The sequence below is a fragment of the Oncorhynchus masou genome, chromosome 29 (assembly GCF_036934945.1).
Source record: "Oncorhynchus masou masou isolate Uvic2021 chromosome 29, UVic_Omas_1.1, whole genome shotgun sequence".
Classification (NCBI taxonomy): domain Eukaryota; kingdom Metazoa; phylum Chordata; class Actinopteri; order Salmoniformes; family Salmonidae; genus Oncorhynchus; species Oncorhynchus masou.
Window position 1 is genome coordinate 25,732,013 of NC_088240.1, and position 15,303 is coordinate 25,747,315.

General features: G+C 44.4%; 1 protein-coding gene across 1 annotated transcript in view; it reads right to left on the bottom strand.

The window, feature by feature from the left end:
- Positions 1 to 5,084: 5,084 nt before the first annotated feature.
- The window catches only part of LOC135519264 (ubiquitin-conjugating enzyme E2 E3-like), a 45,389-nt gene continuing 35,170 nt past the window's right edge, over positions 5,085 to 15,303 (bottom strand). The window contains exons 5-6 of the mRNA XM_064944398.1: positions 13,207 to 13,354; positions 5,085 to 5,938 (exon numbers count right to left, since the gene is read on the bottom strand). Of these exons, the coding sequence (XP_064800470.1) occupies positions 5,841 to 5,938; positions 13,207 to 13,354 (246 nt within the window). The 3' untranslated portion in view covers positions 5,085 to 5,840. The remainder of the gene's footprint in view (positions 5,939 to 13,206; positions 13,355 to 15,303) is intronic.

The following is a 15,303-nucleotide window of genomic DNA, read 5'->3' on the forward strand; positions in this document are numbered from 1 at the left end:
CAGGTGGGCGGTTTGTGTGTGTATTCTTTGATTAGCACCCCACCCATTTCCTCCTCTCACAGGGTTACAGTGTGAATGTAATCTGAAAGTACCATAACTTTCCTTTCTGTAGCACTGACTGTGGCACTAGTGACGCCCAAACATGTTTGACACATAGAACACTTCATGTAAATATCCCAAGCTGTATACAGGAAATGGTGAAAGAGGATGTCGTCAAGATCAAAACTGACCAAGGATAAAAATCCTAAAAATCTTAATCCAGACAGGTTCATAGTACTCTGGGTTGCTGCAGTTCACTCAAATGATCTAAATTCAACCCATTTAACCTAATCTAAAATCACCCAAAATAGGTCAGTCATCATAGCCTATCAGAGCCCTTGCTGATAAGCTGAATGCCCATACAGCTTCTTGAATCTTGAGCAGCACCAAGAGGTGAAAATGAAGAAACGGTGGACCTCAAAAAAAGGAACTACGCAACGTACTCTCCCCTCTTCTCCACAGTGACATGGTAAGGGGCCAATGATCCAGGCAGCAGCAGTAGTAGCAGCAGCTGTGGTTTGTGAGAGGAGAGCATCTCATGTTGGAGACTGATTGGCTGGCTGGCTAGTTGGCTGACTGCTAAGCTGCAATCACAATAGAATCCCAGAGGACATACTTAGCCACTCTTCTCAGATCCACCATAAAGACAAAGCAACTTCAATCTCTGTGTCGCTCGCTGGATGCAGCACAGCCAGAAATTAAAGTGTGGCTACAGCGCCATCTGTTGGTCACATACACTAGTACGCATACAGTACAATGCCCTGAGATGAATACCAGAGGTGAAAATAAATACTTCCATTTGGAGATTAGGTTTGCTAGATTGAATTTAATGGAGATAGAGATTCTTCCAAGGAATAGTGGCTGAGTGAATGTGATACGATATAGTACGTGCTTGGAAAGTGTGTCATTGAGTGATAACTTCGACACGACATTCTTTACAAAGAAGAAAAAAACATCTCAAAAAGAGGACCCATGCAATTTTCCATCAAATTAAAATTTGATTTGTTTTTGTGATTTCATTATGACCATGCCGGCCTAGTGAAAAGTGTTTAACTGCCTTACATTGAAAACACATAGTCCTTGAGAAACAACCGAGAAGGCTTGAGCACACACACACACACACACACACACACACACACACACACACACACACACACACACACACACACACACACACACACACACACACACACACACACACACACACACACACACACACACACACACACACACACACACACACACCATCAGAGGGCTTCTATTGTGGCTTAGGCTTATGGTATTTAGGAGAGCTGTGATCGCAGCACAGAGAGCACAGCAGACCACGGATCACAATTAACTCATTGTGTCTGCCACTTGTAATGGCTCTAAACCCACGGGAGAGGAGAGCGGGGTCAGGTGTGATCATGCTGACAGAGAGGGGTCGGGTGTGATCATGCTGACAGAGAGGGGTCGGGTGTGATCATGCTGGCAGAGAGGGGTCGGGTGTGATCATGCTGACAGAGTGGGGTCAGGTGTGATCCTGCTGACAGAGAGGGGTCGGTGTGATCATGCTGGCAGAGAGGGGTCGGTCGGGTGTGATCATGCTGACAGAGAGGGGTCGGGTGTGATCGTGCTGACAGAGAGGGGCCAGGTGTGATCGTGCTGACAGAGAGGGGCCAGGTGTGATCGTGCTGACAGAGAGGGGTCGGGTGTGATCGTGCTGACAGAGAGGGGTTGGGTGTGATCGTGCTGACAGAGAGGGGTCGGGTGTGATCGTGCTGACAGAGAGGGGTCGGGTGTGATCGTGCTGACAGAGAGGGTTCGGGTGTGATCGTGCTGACAGAGGGGGTCGGATGTGATCATGCTGACAGAGAGGGGTCGGGTGTGATCGTGCTGACAGAGAGGGGTCTGCTCTGCTGTATCCCTGCCCACTGGGCTTCATCACCACAAGAAAGGAGGGAAGGTGCCCCTGCCCACTGGAGTCTGTTCTCAACACACCTATATCTACTCTCGCAGTCTGTTTTAGGACTAGAAATATGCTCCATTTAATGTAAATTATAATTTGAAATGGTTCTAATGTATCAATTAATCGAATAAATACGGCACAAAACATGAACCTTATCTCTAATATTAATGCCTTAACACATAAAACAACTAGGTGAGATTCAATGTCCATCATGATCCCTTACGGATACAGTCAGTAATACAACTGTCTGGATTACAGCACTAGATTGGAACAGTTTGTCCAGCTCTCATCTATCACGCTGACAGACCATCCAGTATTTCCCACGTCTACATTAATCACTGTTCTGCCTATTAGCTCTGAAGGGTATATTCTCCGGCAAAAGGCCTCCCTCACTCTCCGCTGAATACATACAGACATGCACGCTCGCTTGTAGGCATGCACACACACAAAGAGAGAAACACACACACACAAAGAGAGAAACACACACACACAAAGAGAGAAACACACACACACAAAGAGAGAAACACACACACAAAGAGAGAAACACACACACACACAAAGAGAGAAACACACACACACAAAGAGAGAAACACACACACGAGAGAGGAATACCACACACTCACTCACAGAGGTGGGAAAGGCCACACTCCATTGAATTCCTCTGAGAGAGCAGGACTGATGCCTCACTGCCGAGCCTTACGGCATGCCCTGCCCTCTGCTGCCTACCAGCCATATAGATTCTTTCAGTCTGTGTGTGTATTCATGTGTGTGTAACTAATATACACTGAGTGTACAAAACATTAGGAACACCTTCTGAACATTGAGTTGCACCCGCTTTTGCCCTCAGAACAGCCTCAATTAGTCAGGGCATGGACTCCACAAGGTGTCGAAAGCATTTCACAGGGATGATGGCTCATTTTGGCTCCAATGCTTCCCACAGTTGTGTCAAGTTGGATGTCCTTTGGGTGGTGGACCATTCTTGATACACAAGGGAAACTGTGGAGTGTGAAAAGCCCAGCAGCGTTGCAGTTCTTAACACACTTAAACTTTGCAAGTAGAATGATTTACTCTCTTCTCAGGATTCACATTTATGTTACTAATCTCCCTACAGCGTAATTAATTGTTATACACAATGTGAAAACTAGTTAAGATTTTCAACTAGCCATTAATCTGATGAGCATATTTTCCCATAGAAAGTCAGATAAATCATACAGACAATTTGAGCCATCATCTACAAAATATAAAAACATTTTGTGTCATATTTGATACAGTAGACAATCACACAGCAAGAAATCAGTAAGTTTCTCAGAGCATCATATCAACACCTCTTCATTAAACCAGCAACATACCATAGATATATGATCATAGAGGGTACTCAATATAGGACAAGACAATTATATGATACAGTAATATAATACAGTATTAGTCTCTTCCAGATACAGTGCCTTCGAAAAGTATTTAGATCCCTTGACTTTTTCCACATTGTTAGGTTACAGCCTTATTCTGTAATAAGGCTGTAATTCTTCCATTTAAGAATGATGGAGGCCACTGTGTTCTTGGGGACCTTCATTGCTGCAGAAATGTTTTGGTACCCTTCCCCAGATCTATGCCTCGACACAATCCTGTCTCGACGCTCTACGGACAATTCCTTCGACCTCATGGCTTGGTTTTTGCTCTGACGTGCACTGTCAACTGCGGGACCTTATATAGACAGGTGTGTGCCTTCCAAATCATGTCCAATCAATGTAATTTACCACAGGTGGGCTTCAATCAAGTTGTAGAAACATCTCAAGGACGATCAATGGAAACAGGATGCACCTGAGCTCAATTTCGAGTCTCATAGCAAACAGTCTGAATACTTATATAAATAAGGTATTTCTGTTTTTTCATATTTCACTTTGTCATTATGGGGTATTGTGTGTAGATTGCTGAGGATTTTTTTTTATTAATCAATTTTAGAATAAGGCTGTAATGTAACAAAATGAGGAGAAAGTCAAGGGGTCTGAATACTTTCCAAAGCAACTGTATGTGTGTAGTTCAAAGAAACAACCACAAGGGGGAGGTCTAACTTTGAGTGGGGTAAAGCACCGCCGTGGGGTGAAGCTGCCTCTCGATACAAATCTAGGATCAGCTTGCCCTACCCACATCCTAACCTCAACCATTGAGGCAAAACACACAACTGACCCCAGACCAGCATCTAGGGTTAACTTGGCCTTACTCCCACAGGACCCATAAAAGGGATTCTTCCATCCATCTCCAGAATATCAATATGACACATTATACTCAAGACCAGAGGACATCGACCTCTCACTGCACTGTTGAGGTTAGACCGCGAAAAAGAGGAACATTTGCCTGAACACTGACAGCAGGTACTCTTCAAAGACCATATCTCAAACAAGTCTGAGATCGAGAGAGAATACAGGAAAAAAACGCATAAATAAACTAGAAAACTGTCTTTGTGTATAGAGTGAAGAGACTGATAGCTAATATACAGATAACAGTATATCTACAGTTTACATACTAAATCTACAATAGCTACTAACGTCTACTTCAATAGCATTTATCAGTTTCTCTCTCTTTCCAGCCCCAAATGTATTTCTTTTTATCCTCATAGGATTGAACCTCAAGAGAGAGCTGCGTCTGTTCCCCACCAATGTGAATCTGTTATTTTAGCTGCACTTTAAGTCTAGGTCGATTTGAGCACTGTCTTTTCCTACACACACCAGTTCTCGTAGGGTAAAAGGAGTAGAATCACTGCATTATACACCCCAAGAGATACCAGGACGGCAGTTTGCATATCAGTAGTTCTGAGTGACTACTGTATCTCTATGCAACACAATGACAATGTCCTGTTCATTTCCCGGGGGACGGGTCCTCTCATTATGCATACTGGGCCTGAACAAATTGAGCTTTTGTCTACATCCCAAATGGCACCCTTTTCCCTTATGTAGTTCACTTATTTTTTACCAGGGCACATAGGGCTTTGGTCAAAAGAAGTGTGCTATATAGGGAATATGGTGCCATTCTGGATGCACCACAGGTTATTGAATGCCAGCTGCCAAGTCGATTATCCAATAGTTTACACTGTACAACTCAACCCTTGGGACAAGTTTATTGTGTTTTGGGGACGTTACAGTGGTGGCTCATCTTTTGCTGCACTACAAAAAGGTTGAAATGAAATCTTGTTTTCATTACAAATTGACAAAAGGTAAAACAGTCACAACAGTATAATGTAACTACATAAGTGGAAATGGGTGTCTGGCGTTCATATAAATGACATCATCTTCTCTAATAACCTACAACAGCTAGTTGTTTTTTCTTCTTTAACTTCATACAGATAATGGAGAAGGCTAAAATGCACCATAATATTTGGTTGAGGAATAGTTTCCTTTATTACATCACAAAATACATTTTATTTTTTAATATCCCAAAGAAGCAAGACTTGCAAGTAGAGGCATTTAAACATAGCTAAAATCTACAGCTACAAAATTCTACTCCAATATACATTTACCTGTTGTTGGGCATTGTCTTCCGACAGATGGCGTCATTCTAACGCCCTGTGTTGCCATGAACTATCAGTAGTGCAGACGGAGACGCAGCTGCGCTATCTGACGTGAGACAATGCCTGCTGGGGTCTGCTTATCTCTCGGTCTCTCTTCAGACCCAGTCCTTATAGCAGGGTAAAATGTGGAGGAGTAGAATCAGTAATCAGACAGATACACAGAAGTCCATATTGTAAAGGCTATAAAGATTTGTTGCACAATGTGACGTCGCCTCCGGGACCTTCACACTGCAGGCAGAGGGGCTGGTGGGACGGGGGGTCAGACAGGACGGGGTCGGGGGTCGTGACCTCTTATGTGGCGTATCTCTTGGTCCACTGTCGGGCTATCCTGTCATGCTCGGCTCTGTTGGTCAGGTACTGAGTGGCAATGCTACCAACCAGAGGGTCCGCTGAGGAGAGGAGAAGACAGGAAGAGGATGAGCAATGCATTAGTAAGAGGGCTGCCTAAGTCTAACATTTTATTTGATTGAACATTTATTTCTACAGGTTTTAAAGCAAAGGCTGCCGCATGCAAGTATAAGCAGTGGCGGTTCTGGCTTGTATGGCTCCCTGGGCGGACCCCCCCTTCAGCCCCCCCCCCCCCCATAAAGTATATACAAAAACAAGACTCATTAAAATCAACAGAAAGTAACAAAGACAAATAGAAACAGATTTGTGTTGATTTGGGACTCGGGCATCAATACTGCACCCATCCACCAACACTGTCAACCAAGAGTCAAAACCAAACCAATTCACCTTGGTGGTGTGCAGACTGGATTTATATTATTCTTAACAATTTCGCACAAACAGAAGAGAATCCAACAATATGTCTGTGAAACTATATATTCACAGTATTATGAATGAATTGTGGTTCATTTAGTAGCATTTCGAAGTGTGACAGATTTTTCTAATTGCATTAGTAAATGCAAACTGCAATCAGGGCGCCCACTCCGACAAGGTTAATTGACCCACAATCCCACATGGTGACATGATGTGCAAATGAGCAATAGAAAACCGATTGTGAAAATGTCGCCATTCCAATATTTTTTTGTGTGGGTGCCACCCCCGGCAAGATGCCACCCAGGGCGGCTGCCCATGACTCCTATACCTAAACCCGCCACTGGGGAGAAGTGTTGCTTGAACAATCTTACTTCTACTTTCCAAAGTGAGGCAGGATTTATTTCTATAAAAGAAACCAACTTGCTCAATTTGGGCTCCCTTCAATGTGCAAATATGCAGGTCCTTAGGGTCAATATTACGAGGCCTGGAAAACAACAAACTTAATTTTATTAGCATTTAGGACTAATTTAAGATCAGTAAGCGATTTTTGAATGGATTCAAAACCATGCTGAAGGTCTCGAATGGCCTGCTGTACTGAGAGGGCACAGGAGTAAACAACTGTATCATCTGTGTAAAGATATCAATGTTACAGGTTTTAACAGACAGACCAATATTATTTATATAAATAGTGAATAGAATCGTCCTCTGCGACACACCTTTCGTAATATTGAGGAAACAAGATTTGATACTGTCAGTAAGCAGACATTGGGTCCTGTCTGTTGGACAGTTCTTGAACAAATTGCAAGATGCCTGATCTAGGCCCATTTCAGACAACCTTTGAACAAGTAAGCAATGGTCAACCATATCAAATGCCTTCAATAGGTCAATAAATAAGGTAGCACAATGATTTTTATGGTCTAAACCAGGTATTCCCAAACACGCGCAAAGCCGTCGGGGGTACGCCAAACAAAATTGTGATTCATATTTTTAAAAAACATATCTTTTTACATATTTTTTTCTTCACATTTTCAAACAGTCCATTTATATTTTCCAATATACACTTGGGTGAGGTTTTTTTCTCGCCTGAGTACCCTCGTTTCACTGCCAAAAATAAAAAATAAACCATTTAGTGTTCAGCGAAATAACAACACAATGTCAAATACAGGTAGCCTAGTCAAAAAACTAACATCCAGTCACATGAACCGTTACTCTCTCGTGGGTATTCCACTTACAGTCCGTATGTAGCCAAACGTAGCTGCTGCTCATGTTGGTATCTGTACTGATGGCGCAAAAGCCATGACAGGGAGACATAGAGGAGTGGTAACGCGCGTCCAACAGTTGCTCCCGACCCCACTTAGGTACACTGCAGCATCCACCGAGAGACTCTTGCTGCCAAGGGAATGTTTGACAGCTTGAAAGACATTTTGGACACTACAGTGAAAATGGCTTTGTTAAAGCGAGGCCCCTGAATTCGCGTGTATTTTTTGCATTATGTAATGATATCGGAAGTGACCATGTAACACATTTACAACATACAGAAGTACGCTGGTTAACGAGGGGCAAAGTCTTGACACGCTTTTTTGAATTGAGAGACGAGCTTAAAGTTTTCTTTACTGACCATAATTTTCACTTGTCTGACCGCTTGCATGAAGGATGAGTTTCTCACACGACTCGCCTGTCTGGGTGATGTTTTTATTCGCCTGAATGATCTGAATCTAGGATTACAGGGACTCTCCGCAACTATATTCAATGTGGGGGACAAAATTGAGGCTATGATTAAGAAGTTGGAGCTCTTCTCTGTCTGTATTAACAAGGACAACACACAGGTCTTTCATTCATTCTATGATTTTTTTGTGTGCAAATGCCCTCAAGCTTACGGACAATGTCAAATGTGATATAGCGAAGCACCTGAGTGAGTTGGGTGCGCAATTACGCAGGTACTTTCCTGAAACGGACGACACAAACTGGATTCATTATCCCTTCCATGCCCTGCCTTCAGTCCACTTACCGATATCTGAACAAGAGAGCCTCATCGAAATTGCAACAAGCAGTTCTGTGATAATGTTATTTAATCAGAAGCCACTGCCAGATTTCTGGACAGGGCTGCGCTCAGAGTTTCTTGCCTTGGCAAATCGTGCTGTTAAGACACTGATGCCCTTTGCAACCACGTACCTATTTGAGAGTGGATTCTCGGCCCTCACTAGCATGACAACTAAATACAGGCACAGACTGTGTGTGGAAAATGATTTAAAACTAAGACTCTCTCCAATACAACCCAACATTGCAGAGTTATGTGCATCCTTTCAAGCATACCCTTCTCATTTTTGATGAACAAATAAGGTTTTATATGCAAGATCGCTAAATAAAAAGCAAAATTATTGATTATTATTATATTACTATTTGTGCCCTGGACCTATAAGAGCTCTTTGTCACTTCCCATGAGCCGAGTTGTGACAAAAACTCACACTCATTCTTCTGTTTAATAAATGCATCGTACAGTGTGTCTGGCAGGCTTACAATGATGGCAAAAAAACACATTTGAGAGTGTGCTGAGGGAGTACACAGATGTAGGTTGAATGTTTGAAGGGGTACGGGACTATAAAAAGTTTGGGAACCACTGTTCTAAACAACATAGCACATCATCTTAGACAAGTATAGCCGCTGAAACAGTGTTATGTCCAGGTCTTAAACCAGACTGGTGCAGTGCTATGTCCAGGTCTTAAACCTGACTGGTGCAGTGCTATGTCCAGGTCTTAAACCAGACTGGTGCAGTGCTACGTCCTGGTCTTAAATCAGACTGGTGCAGTGCTATGTCCTGGTCTTAAACCAGACTGGTGCAGTGCTATGTCCTGGTCTTAAACCAGACTGGTGCAGTGCTATGTCCAGGTCTTAAACCAGACTGGTGCAGTGCTATGTCCAGGTCTTAAACCAGACTGGTGCAGTGCTATGTCCAGGTCTTAAACCAGACTGGTGCAGTGCTATGTCCTGGTCTTAAACCAGACTGGTGCAGTGCTATGTCCAGGTCTTAAACCAGACTAGTGCAGTGCTATGTCCTGGTCTAAAACCAGACTGGTGCAGTGCTATGTCCTGGTCTAAAACCAGACTAGTGCAGTGCTATGTCCAGGTCTTAAACCAGACTGGTGCAGTGCTATGTCCAGGTCTTAAACCAGACTGGTGCAGTGCTATGTCCAGGTCTTAAACCTGATTGGTGCAGTGCTATGTCCAGGTCTTAAACCTGACTGGTGCAGTGCTATGTCCGGGTCTAAAACCAGACTGGTGCAGTGCAATGTCCAGGTCTTAAACCAGACTGGTGCAGTGCTATGTCCAGGTCTTAAACCAGACTGGTGCAGTGCTATGTACAGGTCTTAAACCAGACTGGTGCAGTGCTATGTCCAGGTCTTAAACCAGACTTGTGCAGTGCTATGTCCAGGTATTAAACCAGACTAGTGCAGTGCTATGTCCAGGTCTTAAACCTGATTGGTGCAGTGCTATGTCCTGGTCTTAAACCTGATTGGTGCAGTGCTATGTCCAGGTCTTAAACCTGACTGGTGCAGTGCTATGTCCAGGTCTTAAACCTGACTAGTGCAGTGCTATGTCCAGGTCTTAAACCTGACTGGTGCAATGCTATGTCCAGGTTTAACACCTGACTGGTGCAGTGCTATGTCCAGGTCTTAAACCTGATTGGTGCAGTGCTATGTCCAGGTCTTAAACCTGATTGGTGCAGTGCTATGTCCAGGTCTTAAACCAGACTGGTGCAGTGCTATGTCCAGGTCTTAAACCTGACTGGTGCAGTGCTATGTCCAGGTCTTAAACCTGACTAGTGCAGTGCTATGTCCAGGTCTTAAACCTGATTGGTGCAGTGCTATGTCCAGGTCTTAAACCTGACTAGTGCAGTGCTATGTCCAGGTCTTAAACCTGACTGGTGCAGTGCTATGTCCAGGTCTTAAACCAGACTGGTGCAGTGCTATGTACAGGTCTTAAACCAGACTGGTGCAGTGCTACGTCCAGGTCTTAAACCAGACTTGTGCAGTGCTATGTCCAGGTATTAAACCAGACTAGTGCAGTGCTATGTCCAGGTCTTAAACCTGATTGGTGCAGTGCTATGTCCAGGTCTTAAACCTGACTGGTGCAGTGCTATGTCCTGGTCTTAAACCTGATTGGTGCAGTGCTATGTCCAGGTCTTAAACCTGACTGGTGCAGTGCTATGTCCTGGTCTAAAACCAGACTGGTGCAGTGCAATGTCCAGGTCTTAAACCAGACTGGTGCAGTGCTATGTCCAGGTCTTAAACCTGACTGGTGCAGTGCTAAGTCCAGGTCTTAAACCTGATTGGTGCAGTGCTATGTCCAGGTCTTAAACCTGATTGGTGCAGTGCTATGTCCAGGTCTTAAACCAGACTGGTGCAGTGCTATGTCCAGGTCTTAAACCTGACTAGTGCAGTGCTATGTCCAGGTCTTAAACCTAACTGGTGCAGTGCTATGTCCAGGTTTAACACCTGACTGGTGCAGTGCTATGTCCAGGTCTTAAACCTGATTGGTGCAGTGCTATGTCCAGGTCTTAAACCAGACTGGTGCAGTGCTATGTCCAGGTCTTACACCTGATTGGTGCAGAGCTTTGTCCAGGTCTTAAACCTGACTAGTGCAGTGCTATGTCCAGGTCTTAAACCTGACTGGTGCAGTGCTATGTCCAGGTTAACACCTGACTGGTGCAGTGCTATGTCCAGGTCTTAAACCAGACTAGTGCAGTGCTATGTCCAGGTCTTAAACCTGACTGGTGCAGTGCTATGTCCAGGTCTTAAACCTGACTAGTGCAGTGCTATGTCCAGGTCTTAAACCTGACTGGTGCAGTGCTATGTCCAGGTTTAACACCTGACTGGTGCAGTGCTATGTCCAGGTCTTAAACCTGATTGGTGCAGTGCTATGTCCAGGTCTTAAACCAGACTAGTGCAGTGCTATGTCCAGGTCTTACACCTGATTGGTGCAGAGCTTTGTCCAGGTCTTAAACCTGACTAGTGCAGTGCTATGTCCAGGTCTTAAACCTGACTGGTGCAGTGCTATGTCCAGGTTAACACCTGACTGGTGCAGTGCTATGTCCAGGTCTTAAACCAGACTAGTGCAGTGCTATGTCCAGGTCTTAAACCTGACTGGTGCAGTGCTATGTCCAGGTCTTAAACCTGACTAGTGCAGTGCTATGTCCAGGTCTTAAACCTGACTGGTGCAATGCTATGTCCAGGTTTAACACCTGACTGGTGCAGTGCTATGTCCAGGTCTTAAACCTGATTGGTGCAGTGCTATGTCCAGGTCTTAAACCTGATTGGTGCAGTGCTATGTCCAGGTCTTAAACCAGACTGGTGCAGTGCTATGTCCAGGTCTTAAACCTGACTGGTGCAGTGCTATGTCCAGGTCTTAAACCTGACTAGTGCAGTGCTATGTCCAGGTCTTAAACCTGATTGGTGCAGTGCTATGTCCAGGTCTTAAACCTGACTAGTGCAGTGCTATGTCCAGGTCTTAAACCTGACTGGTGCAGTGCTATGTCCAGGTCTTAAACCTGACTAGTGCAGTGCTATGTCCAGGTCTTAAACCTGACTGGTGCAGTGCTATGTCCAGGTTTAACACCTGACTGGTGCAGTGCTATGTCCAGGTCTTAAACCTGATTGGTGCAGTGCTATGTCCAGGTCTTAAACCAGACTAGTGCAGTGCTATGTCCAGGTCTTACACCTGATTGGTGCAGAGCTTTGTCCAGGTCTTAAACCTGACTAGTGCAGTGCTATGTCCAGGTCTTAAACCTGACTGGTGCAGTGCTATGTCCAGGTTAACACCTGACTGGTGCAGTGCTATGTCCAGGTCTTAAACCAGACTAGTGCAGTGCTATGTCCAGGTCTTAAACCTGACTGGTGCAGTGCTATGTCCAGGTCTTAAACCTGACTAGTGCAGTGCTATGTCCAGGTCTTAAACCTGACTGGTGCAGTGCTATGTCCAGGTTTAACACCTGACTGGTGCAGTGCTATGTCCAGGTCTTAAACCTGATTGGTGCAGTGCTATGTCCAGGTCTTAAACCGTGCTATGTCCAGGTCTTAAACCAGACTAGTGCAGTGCTATGTCCAGGTCTTAAACCTGATTGGTGCAGAGCTTTGTCCAGGTCTTAAACCTGACTAGTGCAGTGCTATGTCCAGGTCTTAAACCTGACTGGTGCAGTGCTATGTCCAGGTTAACACCTGACTGGTGCAGTGCTATGTCCAGGTCTTAAACCTGATTGGTGCAGTGCTATGCCCAGGTCTTAAACCTGATTGATGCAGTGCTATGCCCAGGTCTTAAACCTGATTGGTGCTCATTAAGAATAGAATGAGAAGTTTAAAAAGTTCTAAGCTGAAAATTAGCCAGGGTCTCTAAAACTTTGTAACCTGGACTCCATCACTTCCTTGATTACCTGCCCTATATATGTCATTCCCTTTGGTTCCTTCCCCAGGCATCATTGGTTCTGTTTCTGTTTCTGTGTCATGTCTGTATGTTGTTCGTGGTTTCTTGTTTTGTATTTTGTTACGTTTTTTTATTAAAACACTCACTCCCTGAACTTGCTTCCCGACTCTCAGCGCATTCGTTACAGGTAAGAGGGTGACCTTAGATAACCAAGTCTCTCAAGGCAGGCAAACAGGATTACTTAGTTAGAAAATGTTTAGAAACAAATGAATTCAAGTAGAAATGAAAGCATGCATCAAGGTAGAATAATATTTTCTGTCTGTCCACGTCTGACACAGCACAAACATTCTAAAACTCAATTGCAGTGTAATGTATTTGGTTTGACTCCCTGCCATAGAGAACCCGTGTCACTCACCAGGGTTACAGTCTAACGTGTACAGTATATCTACTGTATGTCTGATTGGTTGACCGTTGCATCACTCACCAGGGTTGCAATCTGTGAGCAGGGAGCAGATGGACAGCAGCACCTTGGAGATGGTGAGGGCGGGGCTCCAGTTGTCTTTCAGGATATCCAGGCAGATCACCCCCTGGCTGTTGATGTTACAGTGGTAGATCCTGGTGCGGAACGTCACCTAGGAAAAAGCAAAAAGTAGATCTAACATCACCTAGGAAACAACACAAAGTAGATCAAGATCACAGACAGATCACCCCGACTGTTGATTCTATGGTCGTAGAACCTAGTGTGGGACGTAACCTAAGAGACCACAGGAAGTAGATCCTGGCTAGGAAACAACCCAGACAGACAGCTCAGTACTCCCTGATTGGTGTTTTACTGTTGTAAATCCTCGAATGGAAATTGACCTGTGGAAAAGGAAGAAATCATGAAATACATTCAGGCTTTATCAGCCAGCCAGGCAGATAAAATAAGCTACAGTGTTAACAATGGGGTCAACGATAAAGCATGCAAGGATTACGGTTACTGTAATTCACCAGCAAAACCTTTAACTGTTTCCAGTTGACAAGAAGCATTGTGTCAAAGGAGCTAGAACATTGCCAATCCACACCTCCCAGTCTGCAGATTTTTTATTTAACCTTCATTTAACTAGGCAAGTCAGTTAAGAACAAATTCTTATTTACAATGACGACCTACCCCGGCCAAACCCGGACGACGCTGGGCCAATTGTGCGCCGCCCTATGGGACTTCCAATCACGGCCGGTTGTGATACAGATACTATACTCACCTAAACCTCACAAAGCTAAACCACACATCCTTAACCTTTCACCATGTCCCAACATTTGCCCTTATAAACAGAAAAACATAATTAAGACACCATAGATGAGAGACAGGGAGACCACAGGCCAGGAGCAAATGGTGTGTGAACATCTATTAACCTTTCCATCCAATCTCAAGTAGGGCCATGGTCGGTGACATATGCTTAAACTTGGACTCTTAACATCCCATTGAGGCCTTCTCCCTCTGAGCAGACCTTCTGGGTCCCAAATAAAATAACACCCTATATAGTGCACTACTTGTCAATAGTAGTGCGTTATATAGGGAATATGGTGCCATTTGGGACAAAGTCCTTAATGCAAGGAAAACCAATTAGACCAGGCACGGAGGATGATCTTAATGATACCACTGGCTGTGGTTATGCCTTTGACATGAGAGAGGGAGGGAGAGAGAGAGAGAGAGAGAGAGAGAGAGAGAGAGAGAGAGAGAGAGAGAGAGAGAGAGAGAGAGAGAGAGAGAGAGAGAGAGAGAGAGAGAGAGAGAGAGAGAGAGAGAGAGAGAGAGAGAGAGAGAGAGAAAATATAGAAGGAAAGAGCAGGAACCCAGACTTCATCAAAGAAATTGGAAATACAGCCATTGTCATCCTTCAAGAAACCTGGTATAAAGGAGACGGGCCCACTGGTTGCCCTCTAGGTTACAGAGAGCTGGTAGTCCCATCCCCAAAACTACCAGGTGTGAAACAGGGAAGGGACTCAGGGGGAATGCTAACTTGGTATAGAGCACACCTAACCCACTCTATTAAATTAGTCAAAACAGGAACATTTTACATATGGCTTGAAATTAATATAGAAATGATCTCAACAGAGAAAAATGTCCTCATGTGTGCTACATATATCCCCCCAATAGAATCCCCATACTTTAATAATGACAGCTTCTCCATCCTAGAGGGGGATATCAACAATTGCCTGGCACAGGAACATGTACTAGTCTGTGGTGACATAAATGCCAGAACTGGACAAGAACCTTACACCCTCAGCACACAGGGGAACAAACACTTAGTTGGCGGTGACAGCATTCCTCCTGCATATGCCCCCCTAGACACAACTGCGACAACATAACCAACAAAAATGGGTCACAACTCCTGCAGCTCTGTCGGACGCTGGGTATGTACATAGTCAATGGTAGGCTTCAAGGGGACTCCTACGGTAGGTACACCTATAACTCATCTCTTGGCAATAGTAATGTAGACTACTTTATCGCTTAGAGCGTTCAGTCAGTCCACAGATTACAGCAAAATCACACTCTACTTAAACAAAGCTATGCTCAATCATGAGGCTTCAAAGCCAAAGG